We start from the raw sequence: 20104 nt of genomic DNA on the forward strand, positions 1-20104 counted from the left end.
ATCTTGTGTGCGTGTAAGTGTCTCTCTCCTTCTACGATGAATGTGACATCATGAAACTTTGGGTCTTGCAATGTCGAATACCATTCATCAGCAAAAGTAGATGTTTCAATTTCTATCCAAGGTGCTTTCCCTTTTAAACAAAAATTAGAATAGGAAAGAGTAAGTAGTTTGAGGATTAATATACAGCAGCCAAGGCTGTAGATCCCAAACCAAAAGTTGCATATACACAAACACACACACACACGCACACACAAACAAATATATATATATATATATATATATATATATATATAAAATATATATATATATATTGGATAAGAATCTAAACTAAAGAAAGTTCAGCCACCATCCAGTACAATTGAAGACACTATTTATTCTTATCTCAGACAAGGCTAATCACCTTGACGTCATCCCAGACAAATCGCTTTCCATGGACCATCAAGATAGCCACCTCATCAAAATCCTGAATTTCTCACTTTTTAGAATTTCAAGGCTTTTATTCCATTCGATACTCAAAAAACTATTGTTTTGGCGCTGATCCTATCCTTACTCGAATACTGTCATGTAATGCTCTTCTCGCTGGTCTTCCAGATTATAAAATAAGCAAACTTCAGAATAGGGCTGCTGGGGTGGTCCTTGGAAAGTCTCATTTTGATGACACCACAGCTATGCTAAATACTCTCCACTGGTTACTTGTGAAAGCCAGAATTGAGTACGAAATTGATCTCACCTGTTTTCATGTAGTTCAATCTTCTGCCCTTCTTTATATTCAAGACATTCTTCAGTCTTATGTTCCGAAGCATAATTTGAGCTTGCATGACTCAAAATTGTTAGCAGTAGCGAAAACAAATCTAAAGAGTTTTGTTGACAGATCCCTTTCTAAATTTGGCCCCACAATTTGGAACTCCCTTCTCCAGTCTGCTAGAATATCTGACAGTGTTGATGTCATCAAGAAACGTCTTAAGACATTTCTTTTCACCAAATCCTTATTTTTGTGAGTTTACCTTGTCCTACTTATAACTGTATTGATAAAATAATGTTATATGAATGGTGATTAAATAAGTAGTAACATGTGCTGTTTTAAAGCGCTTTGACGTTTCGGCATAAAGAGCTCTATAAATGTTCTCATTATTATTATAAATATAAATATACTAGTGGAAAACCAATAAAGAGAGAGAGAGAGAGAGAGAGAGAGAGAGAGAGAGAGAGAGAGAGAGAGAGAGAGAGAGAACAATAGACAGAACACCTAGAAAGATAGATAGATAGATAGATAGATAGATAGATAGATATCAAAAATTCCATGTCCTTGAATCAACAACTGACCTGCAGGTGGCATAACAGGTGGAATGAGGACAGGTGCCTGTTTCTTTGACCTGGACCCAAAACCCAGTATTCCACCTTTCCCACGTTTGTTGGTGGTTTGTTTCAAGACTGCCAACTCAATCTGTCATTGAAAGCAAAATTCATGATGAAAACTATTGTACACACATGTGCAAAAGTAACTTGACACTTGTTTTCAGTCAATTCATTTTGAGTTTTAAAAGACAAAATAGGACAAAAGTTATACCACAAGAAATGAGCAATATCTTCAAAATATGTGAGCCAAATTTCATCGACATTCGTGCATAATCCTAAACATAGCAACGACTCAAAGAACACAAGTTGGGTTGCTCTGATTTGGAAAAAGAGGAAAAATTCAACACAGCAAAGTCAGTACTACAGTGTATGATCACCAAAATTTCCAATCACTGCTCGGACAAGTCTCCCAATAGATTTTATAAAGGGGTTAATGTTTTTTGCTGTGACGCATTCTATTCTGCTCCAACAATGTTCCAAAGCTCGTAAGCATTCCTTGCTTGGCACTGTTGATCCCTTATAGGTATTTTGAGGAGATCTCAGAGGTGCTCAATAAGATTGAGGTCTGGATTTACAGTTGGCTACTCAATCACCAAGATCTTATTCTCAGTTAGGTTGCACAGAAGGCTTTCTCACACTTGAGTCCAACAGTTGCAAGTCTTCATAACATTGTCCAACTTGAAATGTTTTTCATAGCAATGTCAGCAATAGGGTTTGGTTGTGTATCGAGCAAATATTCGATCATCATTGGCAGTTGTTGCTTGGGGTTGACCTGTCCGCCTTTTATCCCTTACATGCCCTTTCATTGTTGAACTTTGCAATAAAAGAATAGCAGGTAGCTCTAACATTGAACAGCTGTGCAATCTCAGCTACTGGCCGTTTATCTTATCTTATTTTATCTTATCTTATTAAAGGCTTAATAGGAATTATCCTTTAAATGCCTTATACAATAGTTTATAATTACAGAATCTCATATAGCTTGTATTGTATCATTTACAGACAGTTTTACATAACTTTGAATGTCAGGAAAAATGTATCAATTGAAAAATACAATCATAGAATACTGGTAATTGAAAACTGGTCAAGATCGAATGAATCATAAATGTACAAAGTTCATAGTACAATGAAATTTAATGACAAAAAGAAACATGAAAGCAACAACGAACCGAGAAGACTGGTTCTCACATCGAAGCTCACCTTCGGTATGGTTTGGAGAGTAAAAGAATTGAGATCAAAGTAATTACAAAACGATTTCACAAAGACAGCATTTTTTGTTTAAAACAGCAGATAAATTGTAATCAGCAGACGATAACATGATGATGTTTAATCATGGCACATTGCTGCAAAAGGATTCTGTTTAGAGAATTTAAGAACTTGCATTTTCACTATTGTCCCTGTAACATTCTTTATAATTCCTTCTTTGCATCATTTCCAAAGTTGAAATATCCAGTTATCTTACAAACATTTTCACCATCCCACAATGATTGACAGATGGACCTGTAACTAAGCATTCATGTACTTTAATAAATGCTCTATTATGTGATATAAAATTCTTAACTCTATCACATACTTAAACAATAGTAATTAGCGTATAAAAATGTCACGCTACTTTTTCACATGTGTAGAAATGCTGAATGGCAAGTAGAGATCGTGCACAGCAATGATAGGGGAGAAGAAAACCCTAGAAAGCGTGTCATTGCACTTAAAGCGCTTTGAGCACATTTAGTGGATATTGCTCTATATAAAAGCTCAATTTATTTTTTAAAAACGTCTAACAAATTTTCTCCAATAATTTCAGAATACAAGTAAACCATCCGGGTCATCTCTTCATTGAATGTTTTTATGGTCGCTAATTAAAATAAAAGAAAATATGCGTCATACTCACTGCATGCTCAATACAATGCTTCACCCCCTCCTGTGTCAAAGCACTAGTCTCACAGAAACTAGCGTTGAGTGACTTGGCCAAAGCATGCCCTTCATCATAGCTTACAATGTCTCTGCTTCCAGATGAAGAAGATCTGAGATCTTGAAATAGATAAAGTAAGAATTCAGTAGGTATAAAAAAAAAGGAAAAAAGTATTATATATATGAACATTTATATAACACATGTCTATGGATTTACCATGCTCAATGCTCTTCACAATGTTTAACTTAATCCATTATTTAAAGCAATAATATTTCCATTTCATACAGTACTTCTGTTAGGCAATTTGTTTCATATCATTGTAAGTGGTTAATTTATCAAAACATAGTTATAATCTTTTAAAAAAGGGTATTGTATTCCTTAATTATACATCATTACTAATATGTGGCAAAATATTAGATTAGAGAAATTTTTTTTCTTTTTTTATGAAGAATGAGGAGGAAGCATAGCATTACTTTAAAAATTATCATTCTTTTATATTTCCAAGGGCAAGATTGCAGTACCTTTTTTGCAAGCAACAATAAGCCTGGGCGGTTGTGGGCAATGATGATTCAGTTCTGGGAACCATTTTTCTTTGATGTTCTCAAAACTGTCTCTGCTATTTACAGCATAGCAGACTAAAAAGATGTCAGTTTGTGGGTATGATAATGGTCTTAGTCGATCATAGTCCTCCTGTAATTATAAAAATAATAATAAATTAGGAAACTACAATTTATTTTTTAAAATGATAAATATCTTTAATGTTTATTCCTTTCAACACATTCCCGATTTTGTTCTCCAAAACCCCTTGACCATTTCAGTGCAATGGTTGCCTAAATTGAAAATTCTCTGAATTTCAATAGTTTTCCATCTATTTGATCAATTCATTGTGACAATCTGTGGTAGGAATTGACTGTAACTGTGCTTTAACTGCCTTTATCATTCTCAATGTAAAATGACTTATCTTTAATTCAACCACTAAGCGCAAAAAAACCTCCCTACATTTTGGTTTATACTCACCTAAATAGGATCACAAGAGTGGCAATGTAAAAGCATTATATCAATTTTGTTATAAAATAAAATAAAAATTCCCCTTATTCATCCCATAGGGGAAATTTGTCTCTTGGGTATATTCCAAGAGAAGACTGGAATAACCCAGGCATCAGCCTCAGTGCAGTGCTGCAAATTGAGCTAGGGCGAGGTGACGTGCTCAAGGTCACACAGTGCAACGGCGGGTGATCGAACTTTGTACCTTTTGGGTACGAAGCAAAGACCATACAGCTGAGCCATGCTGCCCCTATGTGTCCCAGTATCCTAAAGTTCTGAGTCTTTACTTTTTATTTGAATGTGATAGCCATGCCTCTGAGCTACTAAAACCAGTAGCTAGCTAATATACATTTACAGTTTTGTTTGTCCATTTCATCCTTCATAAGATATTAAGAACGCTACAAGCGATTTGTTAGAAAACATAGATTCATATATTCATCACCAGCTGTGTTCAGAAAAATTATTGTGTGGAAAAAATAAACACCAGGTTTGCAAAGGAAATAAAAGAACAATAAATTTCTACTTGGGATTTTTATTTCATCCCTACTCAATCAACGGTCTGAAAGCCAAGAATATCTTTTTTTTTCCATCCTGCTGTTTAGAAATAACAGCAAAAAAATTTACGTATTTGTGACAATCTAATTTAATTGTATCTCAGGTATAGCAAGAATTGGTACTAACTGAAATACTTTGTGACATGCTAGCTGAATTATATCTCAGGTATAGCAAGAATTGGTATTAACTGTTTCATACTACATCACTGGACAAACTCCAGCTCTGTGGATCTTAATACTCTTCAACAGTCGTAACATCACTTCCTTCCTAATGACGCATGGTAACTTAGTAACACTGGCTCTAAACTATCGGAACAATGGCGGACGCCCGTATGAAATATTTCTCTGGCGAGCATAAAAGCGTATCGAGAGGAAAAAAAAACATAAATTTGATCATGTTTTGACTTTTACACATTCTGATCACAAGGCATATGATATGAAAAGTTCTAGCCAGCATGAAGAATAAAAAGTAATGATTTTCTTTGTTTAGAACCGAGATGGCCACCATTGCTGGGCGGCGTGACATCAGACTACTGAATCCTATTGCTCTGTTGGCACTTTATTATTTATTTTTCTCCTTTATGTAGAAGTCGCAGCACAATAAACAAGAAGTAAAGTCATAGTGCTGTGGAAAAAAGTTGAGGTGTGTTGAGCAAGGCTAATGACCGAAAGTGAAAATGCTTGCAATATAAAGCATGAGAAAGCATTATGAAGCACATAGATAATGACAAAACAATGGGAAGGCAGCGCTAATGAAAGGTGCTTATATAAATTATTTTCTCTCTCTTATTGTGCAGTTATGTGGTCTTGTGGTATGACTTTCGCTTTTGGGTTGGAAGGTTCTGCATTCGAGCCTTGCTCAGTGCATAGTTGAGTCCCTTGGAAAAGACTCTTTACTCACATTCTCTCACTGTATCAAGTATAAAATGAGTACCTGGCCGTTAACACTGTTGTCTCTGTCAAACAATAACAGGCGTTATGTCTTGTTCTATATCTTACACGTTGCTGTTGGTCAGAGACCCTTTGTAAAGCACTTTGAGCATGTTTAGTGGATATCGCGTTATATAAAAACTCGAGTTTTAAAAATTGTTACCTGTCCAGCTGTGTCCCATAAGGCTAGATTGTAATGTTTCCCCTTCAAACACACATTGTGTGAGTAATTGTCAAAAACAGTTGGGACATATTCACTGGGGAATGAATCTGTCGCATACGAGATGAGAAGACAACTTTTGCCGACTGCCCCATCTCCCACCACCAAAAGCTTGAGGTTTTCCATTTAAAGTTTTTATAATATGCAACTCTTCACCTTAAACTGCAAGTGTAAAAATGAATAATCAATTAAATATATAAATAAACATAAATAAATAAAATCAATAAATCAATAAACATCTTAATCTTATTTAAAGATCGAAGTTCCACTAGGTGCATGCCTGCAAACAGAGTGATAGATCTATTGATTGATTAGATAGTATAGGTTGATAGATAGATAGAGTGAGAGAGATAGACAGAAAGAAAGATAAATAGATGGATGGATAGACGAGCGCTCGCACACACACACACACACAATTGTATATATACATATATATATACATATATATATATATATATATAATATATATATATATATATATATATATATATGAGTGTTGGTGGGTACTCGTAGGTACGAAAGTGCTCGATAATGATGGTTAGAGCTAATATAAAATATAAATTGTCACTCACATTATATGGCCATGACGTTCTTTTCTGTCTTGGCCATATAATGTGAGTGACAATTTATATTATATATATATATATATATATATATATATATATATATATATATATATATATATATATATATATATATATCTGATGGCTACGCTTATTTGTACTACCACTGCAAATAACGCCAGAGCTTATTTGTACTCTTACTAAAAATAGAATTTGCGTAATTACTAAAAATATAACATTTTATACGGATAGAACTGCAATATACAATGAATTATCTGGAAGTCAAAAAGTGACCACTTCATCTCATCACATCTATTATTACGTTGATTTTGACGGACTTTGGTAATTCTTCACTCTTTTCAAGTCACAGAATACTCAGTTTACAAGGTAAGCATACGAAATGCACATTTTAATTCATTTCTTATTTTTATAACTAAACATGCTTTGGGGTTGTGTGTTTGTTGATTGTGCATCAGCTGACGACACATTTGTCGCTACCGCGAATTACTTAACTTTATTACTTTTTTTTGTGAAAAATAACAATAACAGGGCTTAAAAAAAATTAAAATACTAATTCCCCTCCCCCCCCCCCCCCCCCCCCCCCAAATATTTTAAATCAGCCTTCCATGTCAGGCGATTAAAACCAGGTGTTTCAATGTTCGATCCCCAGTCAAAAGGTTGCTAATTTTATCAAGATCAAGAGGTTTCGAGTACTCACGACATTCCAGGCTCAGGGTCCTTTAAAAAAATACTTTTCATTCAGTTATTGTTATTATCTTTATTATGGCCGACACAGCATGCATCGTCCATACTTTTTCAAAACTTTTTTTTTTGGGGGGGGGGGCTGTTTTTTTTATATCGGAAAATTGGGTTTTGTATGTTATGTTCATGGAGAGAGAGAGAGAGAGAGAGAGAGAGTAATATTTTATAATGATAAGATATCTGTAGTGGTAGTATTATTAGTAGTTTTGAAATGCCTATGATGATGACAATGTGAGATAATAATATTAGTGTGATTATTTTTATTATATTTTTAAAAATTACGTACGGCTATGTCGTAGTGGTATGACACTCGCTTTTGGACGGAAGGTCCTGGGCTCGAGCCTCGCTCGGCGCATAGTTGAGCCCTTGGAAAAGGCACTTTGCTCACTTTCTCTCACCGGACTCAGTTGTAAAATGTGTACTTGGCCGTTAACTGCGTTGTCTCTGTCCGAAGAAATTGTAATATCGCCTAACAGACGTTATGTCCCGTTCAACATGCGAAGTGTTGCTGTTATAAACTTTAGCATTGGCATGTATGTGCCTATTTTGCTGTAGTGAATTAAATTTAATTTTTTGTTTTCATCGACAGCTAACATGAAAGAACACTGTTGACGTTACTGGTGTCCTGACAATCCATAAAGATGCTGGCTCAAGGGCTATTCTGGCAAGGTGTGTTGAGGCAAACCTTTGCCTGTGGCAAAACTCATCAATCAGCAAACCATCATCTGGGCCAGCAGACCAGAGTGTCTGCATGCACTTTTTGACAATGGTTAGTAATGTTTTCAAATCTCCATTGCGCCTTTACATTTTTTATTGGTGATCAATAAAATAAATGCTCATTTTTCTAAATGAAAATGGCAAAGCATCATTTGAATTGAATTACTACTGAATGTATTAACTTAACGACAGACTGTAGTTTGTTGCCAAGAGTTTTGTTCTATGGATGTAAAACCAATGAAATTTCAAGTGTGTTGGTGTGAATAATGATCATTTTTTAAAAATCGCTATGTCTTTAACAAATGCATTTTATGACAATAATGCCATTTCCAAAAATTGCTAATGAAATGTGTCTCTTTTTTATTTCAATTTTTCCATCCAGAGCAGGATCAACCCTCTTTGTGGAACTACAAAAAAAGTGGTGGCAAACAAGTAGTGTTGACTTTTTCTGTATTGAGGCGAAAGAGATTTTTATTCCAAGGGTTTGGGAAAGCAAATTGCTTTTTATTCAGAGCTAGTGCACTATTTAACTGTTTTATTGTCTAAAATAGAATTGATTTTGCAGTTCAACTTGACTAGATATCTAATTTTATACGACTTGTTTCTCAAGTAGAATAAAAAAATGAAAAATGAGGATAGCGTGCCATATCATATTTTGAAAAATCATTTAATATATCTAGAAATCATCTGTATAACCTATTGTATACAGTAAATAATTAGGTTTTGTGATTATAATGATGAATTCATAAGGTATGACATCATATTTGACCACAAAATTATTTTATCTCTGGGCGTAAAAAAATCAATTTTACAGCATTTTTTTTATCTAAGGGGTATGGGTTAGTGAACCGATTATAATTTTTTTTAGACTTAGATCAATCTACAAAATTTTCGTTTTCTTGTCCTATTACGGTCATATTTTGAAAGTTTGATGGATCATTTCTTTTAGTTGTCTGCAAAATCAGCCTTTTAACTTTATGTCAAATTATAGAAAAAGCTTGCGCTTTCTCAAATGTCTGTTTTATGGCATTTGTCTGATTTTCTAGCAATCCTACCTCAATCATTTTCCTTTAAATTATCTTCAAATTTATTCAGAATCTTTTCTCTATGATGTGTTTTACATCATGATGTGCAGGTGGTTGGATGGGAGCATCACCCTTGAATCATATACCTATGATGTTCGCATGGGTGTACGATCCGATAGTGATGTCGTTTCTTCTTCTCTTTACTAGCCTATCCTGCTTCTTTGGTTTGTGATTGTATTTTTGACAGGGGATATTTTTTTTCCTGTAAATCCTCTGCCTGTTTGTTCTTGGTTATTTATAATTTAGCTTATGATATCTTTAGGTTATGATTTTGATTGACATTTGTACTATTTTTGTTAGATTGCTTGTTTTTTTGTTTCAGCGGTCTCTCATATAACCTCAATTGTGTTGGAAGAGACCTAAAGCAACAAACAAACAAAAAAAAAAAACATCATGATGTAAGTGTTTGGGGGTAAATTAAAATTTAGCAATTTTATAAATTTTAAAATTCATTTGTTCCTGTCGATCCGCGCTAAATTTTCAGTTGAAATCAAATAAAAATTCTAAAAAATTATTCCAAGAGTTTTCATGATATAGCTATTTATGAAAGAAACATTGTGTTTAAATTTGAAAGAAATTTATATGCTAGTTTTTGGTGCATCTATGTTAGAAATTTTAGGGTTTTACGTCTAATTTTAGCTTATGTTGCCCCTTAAAAAAGTTGTTTTTTTTAATTCAGTTATTTTTGGTGTTTAGCATCAAATTATACATTACATTATTCGTTCATGAGATATAATTAAAGAATTTTAGAACTATAAAGCATATTTGACCACTAAAGTAATTTTTTGGTGAATAACAGCAGATATTAAATTATTTCGCAATTTTTTTTCTTAGAGGTATGGTTAGCGAATCGTTTATAATTTTTTTCAGAATTTGATCAATTTATAAAATATTACTGTTTTCTTGTTCCATATTGGTTATACTTGATGAATGTTGGCCTTTGTCTGCATAATTAGCTTTATTATCAAATTAAAGACAAATTTTTCATTTTCTCAAAATTTCATTGTGCGTCATTCTCTGATTTTCTAACATTCACATCTGGATTGTTTCCCATCAGATTGTCTTCAAATTTGGTCAGAATTTTCTTATGATGTGTTTTGCATCATGATGGTTGGGTTTTGGGCTAAACAAAAATTTAGCAGTTTTATGAATTTTTAAATCAATTTTTTTTTCCTGTCATGTCAGTCACACCAAATTTTCACTAAGAAATCGAAAAAAAATTCTGAAAAATTTATTTTCAAGACTATTGCTAAACCTATCCATCTTGTTGTAAGAAACATTTTGTGTAAATTTGAAAGAGATCTGTTCGTTGTTTTTTTCTGCATCACTGTAAGAATTTTTGGGGTCTAATTTGAGCTTATATTGTCCCCCCTGGTGGTAGGGATTTGGTGGCTAATAGTATTAGCGCTGGTGTTAGGGACTCAGTAATAGCCATGTGGTAGGAACTCGGCGAGTAAAAGTGCTGGTGATAGGGATTCAACGAGTAAAAGCGCTGGTGGTAGGGACTCAGTGAGTAAAAGCGCTGGTCGTAGGGACTCGATGAGTAAAAGCTCTATGACTCGCTGAGTAATAGCGCTGGTGGTAGGGACTCGGTGAGTAATAACGCTGGTCGTAGGTGCTCAGTGAGTAAAAGCTCTATGACTTTGTAATAGCGCTGGTGGTAGGGACTCGGTGAGTAAAAGCGCTGGTGGAAGGGGCTCAGTGAGTAATAGCGCTGGTCGTAGGGACTCAGTGAGTAAAAGCTCTATGACTCAGTGAGTAAAAGCGCTGGTGGTAGGGACTCGGTGAGTTATAGCGCTGGTGGTAAGGACTCGGTGAGTAAAAGCGCTGGTGGTAGGGACTCGAAGAGTAAAAGCGCTGGGTAGGGACTCTGTGAGTTATAGCGCTGGTGGTAGGGACTCGGTGAGTAAAAGCTCTATAACTCAGTAATAGCACTGGTGGTAGGGACAGTGTCAGTGAGTAAAAGCGCTGGTGGTAGGGACTCGGTGAGTTATAGCACTGGTGGTAGGGACTCAGTGAGTAAAAGCTCTATAACTCGGTAATAGCACTGGTGGTAGGGACAGTGACAGTGAGTAAAAGCGCTGGTGGTAGGGACTCGGAAGATTAAAAGCACTGGTGGTAGGGACTCAGTGAGTAAAAGCTCTATGACTCAGTGAGTAAAAGCGCTGGTGGAAGGGACTCGAAGAGTAAAAGCGCTGGGTAGGGACTCTGTGAGTTATAGCGCTGGTGGTAGGGACTCGGCGAGTAAAAGCGCTGGTGGTAGGGACTCGAAGAGTAAAAGCGTTGGGTAGGGACTCGGTGAATTATAGCGCTGGTGGTAGGGACTCGGTGAGTAAAAGCTCTATGACTCAATGAGTAAAAGCGCTGGTCGTAGGGACTTGGTGAGTTATAGCGCTGGTGGTAGGGACTCGGTGAGTAAAAGCTCTATGACTCGAGTAAAAGCGCTGGTGGTAGGGACTCGGTGAGTAAAAGCGCTGGTGGTAGGGACTCGGTGAGTTATAGCACTGGTGGTAGGGACTCGGTGAGTAAAAGCTCTATGACTCAGTGAGTAAAAGCGCTGGTGGTAGGGACTCGGTGAGTAAAAGCTCTATGACTCAATGAGTAAAAGCGCTGCTGGTAGGGACTGTTTGTTTGTTTGTTTTTGAGGGTTTTACGGCGCTTGCAACACATCAAGGTCATATCAGCGCCAGTAAAAAGGAAGAAATGGGATAGTAAAAAGTTATAGAATTCAATTAAAGCACCCAAGAAAAGGTAAGACAAAGGGGAATTTGTTCAAATGGGAAACAGATGTAGATACCAAGAGCACACCATCAAAGTACTTAGTTTAAGATCATCTAAAAGTCTCATCCAGACACAAGCACAGGTCCCGACTAAGAGGAATACACTCAAATGTTAACAAATCAAATATAATATGTAAATAAAACATAATACAGTACATAACAGAGAGATGATTTCCAATGAAAAAAATATCATCTCCCAAAACTAACTATACATTCGACTGCTTCCCTCTCAGCCAGGACCAGGACAAAACCAAGTAATCTCATTCCAAGACAAAGACAGAAAGCATGTTGGAAAACAGATATAAGGGGATAGAAGACACAGTATGAACCCCCCTGCCCACTATGGGAGGTCAGGAACCCCGCCTAGGTGGTAGGGACTGGGTGAGTAATAGCGCTGGTGGTAGGGACTCAGTGAGTAAAAGCGCTGGTAGGAATTCAGTGGTGTCACTGATTTTATGACATTAGAATATAAAGAGATTTACAACTACAATCGGACTAATGATTTTACAAAAGGTCCCCACAAAAGTATCTCTTTAAATTATTAAACAAGTCTGTTGATTAAATTAAATTATAATTTTATTTTAAAAGATCAAGAAAATGTCAAAATATAAATGAAAGTTTTGACAACCAAAATGTACCTATTCCGTAACATATAAAGACACACAAACAAATCTTGTCTTCTTGCTCCTCTGTAATCTTGACACAGCATTGCTCTGATGTGTATCATGAACACTACTTCACTCTATACCGATCACGACCCAAGAAGTATTGAGAACAACCATGCTTCTCAAATTTGTTTTACATACAGGACTTTGCACTATCCTTTTGAATCTGGATAGAGACTTGACCGACTCAATTGTTAACGGGCACCTTTTTACTATCACACTCTTTTATTGGGATGTGATATTACGACTTATAATGTCCCTTTTTATTTCGTCACTGACCGACCACCTTTGAAATTTTGATATTCTACAACACAGTGTTTGGTCTCCTGTGTTATATTTGTTTTATTCTGTACCGACCTGTATAACACAGTTTCGGCCTTCTCTGTGTTATATTTTTATTGGGACATATAGGAACAGATTTGCCTTCTCTGTACTATGAATTGGTCACCCGTTCACGGACTGACACAGTACAGTAGCCTGCACTATGCCTTGCTATCTTCCGGCCCCAAACGTACTTCACACAATCAACCCTGCATTATGTGAAGGATAGCTAGTGACGTTTGGCGACTGAGAGACGTTGTCATTACAAGATAGCATAGCAACAGGTTTGAAAAATACCAACTTGTGGTTGCCTAAAGCTAATATCCCATTGAGACTTAAGCTCGTTCTACAGTAACGTGACAGCCCCCACCCACGTTAAAAATTTACTTTTTTGGTGGTTTATTACATGAAAATAAATTTTACGAATGGACAATGAGTAAAGGTATTAAGGGAATTCTGTATGAAATTTCCTGTGTAGAGTCACATTTGAAAAATTTCGCAGTCTAACTGTCTCTGTTGTGTCAAGGGCATCTTTATGGTCGCATGTCTCTGTTATCTGGAGTCCCTGTCTGGTCAGTCTGTGCGTCCATAACGTCTGTGGTCTCTCTGTCTGGTCAGTTTGTGTGTCCATAACGTCTGCGGTCTCTGTCTGGTCAGTCTGTGTGTCCATAACTTCTGTGGTCTCTGTCTGGGCAGAGTGTGTATTTAAATGTCTGTGGTCTCTGGTCAGTACGTGCATTTACAATGTCTGGTGTCTCTGAAAAGTCAGAAAGAGGGTTAGAATGGGGATTTGTCTGTATTAAGTCAGTCATGTCGACAATGTCAGTCTTTATCTTCAGAGACAAGAGTCAAAAATTGTTCCAACTGGGAGATTCTTTGCAGAAACTGATGTTCTACCATAACTTGAAACAAGCTATTGATCCTGTTTGTCACTGAAGATACAATTCGATACAGTCCTTCCTGTGTATTTGTCACACGTCATACTGGTACAATGTCAGTTTCAGGTTGGTCATGGATTTCCAGTCTTTCGCCCGTCATGACCCTCATCATCTATGCACATAATATTCACAAGTGGATACAAATATCGATTTACTTTGTATGTTACATCCATAACAAACACATCACAAAAAAACACTCAAATCACGCCTCATTCTTCCCGTTACTTAAAACAAATACTAAAAACCACCATCCTCATTCACACTGAACTTTGTTACACCTCCTTCCTCCTCTATCTCTCTCAGTAATTCCTGTACCGTCTCACCGTCCGTCCTGTCAATATCAGTCTTGAACAATCTCCGCTGCAAATCTTCGACATCTTTAGGCAATACATTTTATCCTTGGCTTGATTGAATGTATTGCCTAAGTTGGGTTGTGGACACCTTTGTTTTAGCCATAGCCTTCACTGTCTCATTCACGAGGGGCAGGCGATTCTCCGGATAAAGTGAGGATGGCTAAATGTAAAAAGAAAAAAGATTAAAAGTACAAAATTGTATGCAATAGCATTCAATTCAGACCTGCCAGCTAACAAAACAAAAAAAAGCATTTTATTTTTTATTGACAATTTAAAGACAAAAATCTGCATATAAACCCATAATGCACGAGTTGTGTTTGTCACTCTAAAATACTTGAATGAACTAAAATGCAACAGGCGCTCATCAAATTCAAGGGTTAAATGAATGACTGCAGAATTCCCAAAAAATGTCGCTTCATTGTCTTTGTAACATTTTCATGGCATACAAAAACGCAATAGAGTGGTCACCATTTATAATTAGTCCTCAGAAATCAAGCACTTATAACTGCACCGTACTCATAGTCAAAGTCAAATTTTATTTTAAAAAGTCTATGGACAACCATCAAATCTTAAAATTCCTTATCTGGAACAAAAAATAAACAAAGACAAAAAAAAAAAGACCCAAAAAAATACCACCACCTAGATCTGCTTATATTGTCTTACAGGACTTAATAGCGCTTACAACATTATAAAAAGGATGATGATATGGTGACTGATTCAATAGGGAACAGTAGATTTCACGAGCACCTCAAAGATGTACCAATTTTGACATTACCTCAAAGTCTCACCGAGACACAAGCAAAGGATCCTGCTAAAACATTTACATAATGCAATAATATTCAAAACCTATAACTATAACAGTACATAACAGAGAGATGATTTACAGTATAAAAAATCATCTCAAGAAGAAAGGTACTGTATTTGACTGTCTGCATCCCAACTAAAGACCCCCACAAGAACCAGGAAAAAAATGAGCAATCTTAATCCATAACAAAGACAGGGAGCAACATGGAACTATATATTACACTCAATAGTGGAGGGGGGAGGGACAATTAAGTACTGAAAATATAAAGTAACAAGAAAAGAAAAAATAATACATATTTATAAAAAAAATTGAGTCTAATTGCGACTAAAATAGAATTTGCGATTAATTGCTGTCAAGTGTAAAATTTTCGGCAGCGAAAAACTGTAGGGACAAAATGTCGATGGAAAATAAGTATAAAATGAATGAGTCTTACCAATTTATCGCATGGGTGATTAGCCCCTGTAACCCTCAGAAGCCAGTATTAATTTCAGAGTCCTGCATGGTAAGAAAAACTTTTTATTACAAAATAATAAAATTATCCACAACATAGTATGATAAAATATTAATAGCGTTGTCACTTGCATAACTCAATTGTGAAGGATTTCAACATGCAGATTATAGAGCAATTGAAAATAAATCTTAATAAGACATTCAATAATAATACTAATCCAGCGCAATCAGATTTTTTGAACAAATCAAATCTTTCACTTTTTAAAACTGTTCTGGTAATAGTTGAACTATTGTCTTGCTGTATTACATCGTGCAGCCCGCCCACTGAAGACTGTAAATGAGCTGCAGATAGGCACACATTGCCTCTTCCTCTGGATGTTTTAAAATTCAGAATCAGTTTGATTGCTTTATTAAAATTGTCTTGGCAATCAAGATAGAAAAGCTGATGGTGATAATTTACTTCCGAGTTATTCTGAAATATTATAACCTTGTGCATATAATATTTTCATTTTTTTTTAAATATGTAAAAGTAAAAAAACACCTCCTGCCCCCGTCCAAAAACAACCTCCTACCTCTGGTTAGGGCGAACTCCTTTGCTTGAAGTCAATTGCTTTTTGCCCTGCTTGCATTCATAGACACAAAAGTCATAAATTAGCCAACTTTCCTCAGGGTGATATGATGGAAGCTGAAAAACACGGAATAATATAAAAGATCATAACATAAATACCTAAATATTAAGTTTAAAAATTGCAATATTTTCTCCAACTGAGACAAAGGTGTTACAGTTCAGTACGTTAGAAGAATAAGAAAGTAAGTCGAGAGTTTTCTCGAAGAACTTAAATTTGTGACGTGGTACTCAAATCAGGGACTAGGTCAAAAGCTGAATGGAATGGCACAAATGGAAAGCCAAAGGCATGTTGTTTTCAATATTTAAAGTCAATAAAAATTCAAATTCTGTGCATTCTAATATTAGGCAAACAACTACAGACCACACTAAATTGAATTGTATTAAGTAAAAGGATCTTGTCACATTCAATCAAGCTGTCGAAAAATTACTTCATTATAAATTGAAGCTCAGATCGCATGTTTGAAGCCGTATTATGAAAATTCATGTATCTGTGTATAAGCCAAGTTTCATCAAAATCACAGTGGCAACGAGTGTCTAATATTTGCCACCAGATACACTCGTAAAATTTGAGTGTAGGCCTATTTAGCAAAATCATATATTAGGAATGGTTTATACTACATCATAAAGTAGCGCATGCCCGTCATCATCCTGCATCTTTTATATATATATATATAAATATTAAAAAAAGAATTGAGCTTTCATAAGCCGCAATATCCACCAAACATGCTCAAAGCACTTTACAAAGGATCCATGACTAGCAGCAACACGTAACAAGTAGAACGTTTCTTCTGACAGACAACGCTCTTAGCGGATAGGAAATCATACACATGAGTACAGTGAGAGAATGTGAGTCCTTGACGAGGCTCGACCCCAGGACCTTCCAATCCGGAAGTGAGTGCCACACAGCCGCATATATCTTGGCTGTTCTTGAGAATTTGCCAAAGACCTACAAACTAATTAGTAAAAAGAGGGGAGATGGGCAGAAATAGACAGACAGATACACACTCAGAGAGAGAGAGAGAGAGAGAGAGAGAGAGAATAATATCAGTTGCCTGTGGTGTCAGTCCGTTTAGGAGTGAGGTGGCGGAAGAAGTAGTCTAGCACTAGTACTTGGGTAGTAGTAGTAAGTAGTAAATAGGGGAGGTCTTCTGCACGTTCCTTGAGCTAAGGAAAGTATTCCTTCAACTAACCTTAAAATAAAAAATAAAACCTTGTACATTTCCAACACTTGGACCTGCACTATGACCTATAACTAAAACTAACAGACAAAAAAAACCCCGCTAAGACTCCTCTCCAGTACCTTTCAATATTTCAAATTGAATTATAATGGCTGCGGAAAACTAAAACAATGGTCATATAAGGAAATTTACAAATCAATCAAGTTGTTCTACAGGTTTTAAAATGGAAATATGAAGTAACAAGATATCACTCTAATATAGTGACACCTAACTAACACTAGACATCACACCAGCAGCAATGATGAGTGGAGTAATTTTACTTTTTTCACTAGCAACCAAGTTGCCACATTGGATTTTCTTTCTTTACTTTTTTTTTAGTGTTCTGCTAATGTGCAATCTACATTTAAAATAAAAAGTGGCATCTTTCATTTCTTCTAATTCTTAACAGACACGATTATGTCCACATCTCAACAACAGGGACAATTTTTTTCACTTCTTGAGGCAGTTTTTCTTCTTTTAAATTTCATTTTTTTTAAAGCTTCTTTATTGATTTGTTTATAAGTTCTATTGTTCTTCTTTTTATTATAATTTCATTGTCAATATCATTTTCATCAGCATACTTTTACAGTACTTTTACCATGTTATTCTTACGCTCTTACAGTTACAGTACAGCAGAGCGATACCTAACGCAGGCCTTTAAAGTGCTACTAAATTTGAAAAATTAAAATAAAACGTTTGACAAAAGATCCACAGTTCAAAAGCTAAAACAATTATAAAGTGAAACTACCTCGAGGCTCGAGGAACATCGGGGGTAAAGTCTCCCGCCCATACTGGGCACTGTGGGACTGGAAGTCTAGAGAGCTGCGCCGGTGGAACCCGTAATTTAGTTTCTTAAACGGTTCCGATCATTCAGGAGAGGCGTAGTACCTATCTAGTTGTAGTTATTAGTAGAAGAAGAAGAAGGAGCATGTTCAGGTTCAAGTTCAACCCTCTTAGTAGGCACTTGCAAGAATTTTTCAAAATAGTGGCTATGGGTATTAATTTAGCGTAGAAAAATAAAGGGGAGTGAAACATAAATTAGAGTGAAAAATTATCGCTCTGTCTCAACTGGTTAAAAAGTTATGACCGTTTATGTGGTGGAAAATCTCTATATATAGCTTAATAGGAAAAAATGTGACCAAAGCACAGCATCCCAATGGATAATCACGTATAATTCAGAAACAGCTTCAAATACAACTTTGAAATTTTTACATGTGGTAAATCAACATCTCTGTAATACATTGCAAACAGAAAATGAATTATTTATTGAGAAAGAAAAGTATAGTTTAGAGCTGAGACAGCTGAAATCAAGGAAAAATAGATCACGACATACAAATGAATGACCTATTGGAATTTTGGAAAAGTCAATAATAAAATATTTATTCACATGAAGATAGACCAAATACACCACTGAATCGGCGTCATTTAGTTGTTCACTTTGAACTTTTCAAAATGAAAATAGACCTCATAAAAGCAAAGATATGAACTGACAAATGTTTGAGGTGGTGTACTCTTCTTAGTTGATAGAGTTAGAGTGAGAATGACGAGAAATGAGTTGCCACTTAATTAAGGAAAAAAATTGTCGTATCTAGTTTACTTACCTTCTTTGTTGACTTTTTAATAAAAAGTACATTATTCTCATTTTCGAATGTTTTCAAATTGGAGAAAAGATGAGAATGTCTCGTTTACCGAGAGGGCCATTTTTTTTGCTTCACATTTCTCAAAGAAAGACCGCGAAAAGTGGAGGCTGGTCGGCTGGTCCTTGAAAGCTCACAAATGCAACTTTAACTTTAAACGCATAAGAGTGCTGGGAGTAGGTAGCTACAAAGAGGTAAAGGAGCGGTGGTTTGCAACTTTAAACACATAAGAGTTCTGGGAGTACAAATAGTGAAAAGCGGTAGTTTTCGCTATTTGTAGTGGTAGTACAAATAACCACTTCGATATCTGATAAAGGTAAGGCCGATATGGAAGAAAAGAGAGAGAGAGAGAGAGAGAGAGAGAGAGAGAGAGAGAGAGAAGAAATGCCTGAATTGCATTAGTCATTAGTTCAAAATTTGTCTCTATCTATAGACTATTTATTTATCTTTTTACCTTACATTATTACTTTTTTTTTTTTGTGTGCACCAGAGCATGATCAATGCTCGTTAGTTCTGTCCTCCGTGAACGTGACCACTACGCTTTCATGTCGAATACGTAGCGACGGACACTTTGAAAATTAAGATATGTTGTTTCAGCGGGAAACTCGCATAATATGAAAGCACAGGCCTATCTTATATAAAATGAAAGTAGGCTTTACACATACCAAAACAATTACAAACAAACAACAAAATAATAAAGAAAGAAAAGGAAAAAAGGAATTTTCATAAAAAGAGGCATGGCTATGAGATCCGGTTGTTAGAGACGCTATTGGTTATTGGTCATTGATAGCAATGATAATAATACTCGTTGTTGATCTTGGTAGTGGTAGTCTGGACAATGCATATTGTAAACTTCTTTGAACTAAATATGGCTTTAGAAAAGAGAACAAACAAAACAGTAAATAAATTACACCTACCTCTGCAGTCTACGGTCAGACTCGGTAATTTTTGGAGATTAATTTTGTTAATTCAGTCAGTTCCGTGTTTATAAAGTGTAAATCTGTCCGTCTCCGGCAGTATAAAAATATCATCCAATAATAATCGAGTTATTTTTAGACGTGAGCCAGTTGCCATTCTTGTGGGCCAGCTGAGAGCTCCCTTCACAGACAACTATCTCTACGGCTCCCTTGGCCTTGAGTCCACGATTGAACATAACATTATGCCTCTTTCTTT

The 20104-nt window shown here is 35.8% G+C and overlaps 1 protein-coding gene and 1 long non-coding RNA gene across 3 annotated transcripts in view; one reads left to right on the top strand and one right to left on the bottom strand.

Moving 5' to 3' along the window:
* LOC144957847 (rho-related protein racA-like) overlaps positions 1–19958 on the bottom strand; it is a 29899-nt gene extending 9941 nt beyond the window's left edge. For both annotated transcript variants that reach the window (XM_078889318.1, XM_078889317.1), the window contains exons 1-6: positions 19849–19958; positions 5954–6172; positions 3784–3952; positions 3242–3381; positions 1324–1444; positions 1–130 (exon numbers count right to left, since the gene is read on the bottom strand). The exon at positions 1–130 is cut by the window's left edge and continues 61 nt beyond it. In XM_078889318.1, coding sequence (XP_078745444.1) covers positions 1–130; positions 1324–1444; positions 3242–3381; positions 3784–3952; positions 5954–6136 — 743 coding nt within the window. In that variant the 5' untranslated portion in view covers positions 6137–6172; positions 19849–19958. The remainder of the gene's footprint in view (positions 131–1323; positions 1445–3241; positions 3382–3783; positions 3953–5953; positions 6173–19848) is intronic.
* On the top strand, positions 6728–10135 carry LOC144957848 (uncharacterized). Its single transcript, XR_013642235.1, has 3 exons — positions 6728–6960; positions 7925–8104; positions 8435–10135. It is a non-coding gene; the product is annotated as an uncharacterized LOC144957848 (long non-coding RNA).
* Positions 19959–20104: the final 146 nt, after the last annotated feature.

The sequence above is a fragment of the Berghia stephanieae genome, chromosome 12 (genome assembly GCF_034508935.2).
Source record: "Berghia stephanieae isolate SIO BIC M18660-M18661 chromosome 12, UCSD_Bste_1.3, whole genome shotgun sequence".
NCBI lineage: Eukaryota > Metazoa > Mollusca > Gastropoda > Nudibranchia > Aeolidiidae > Berghia > Berghia stephanieae.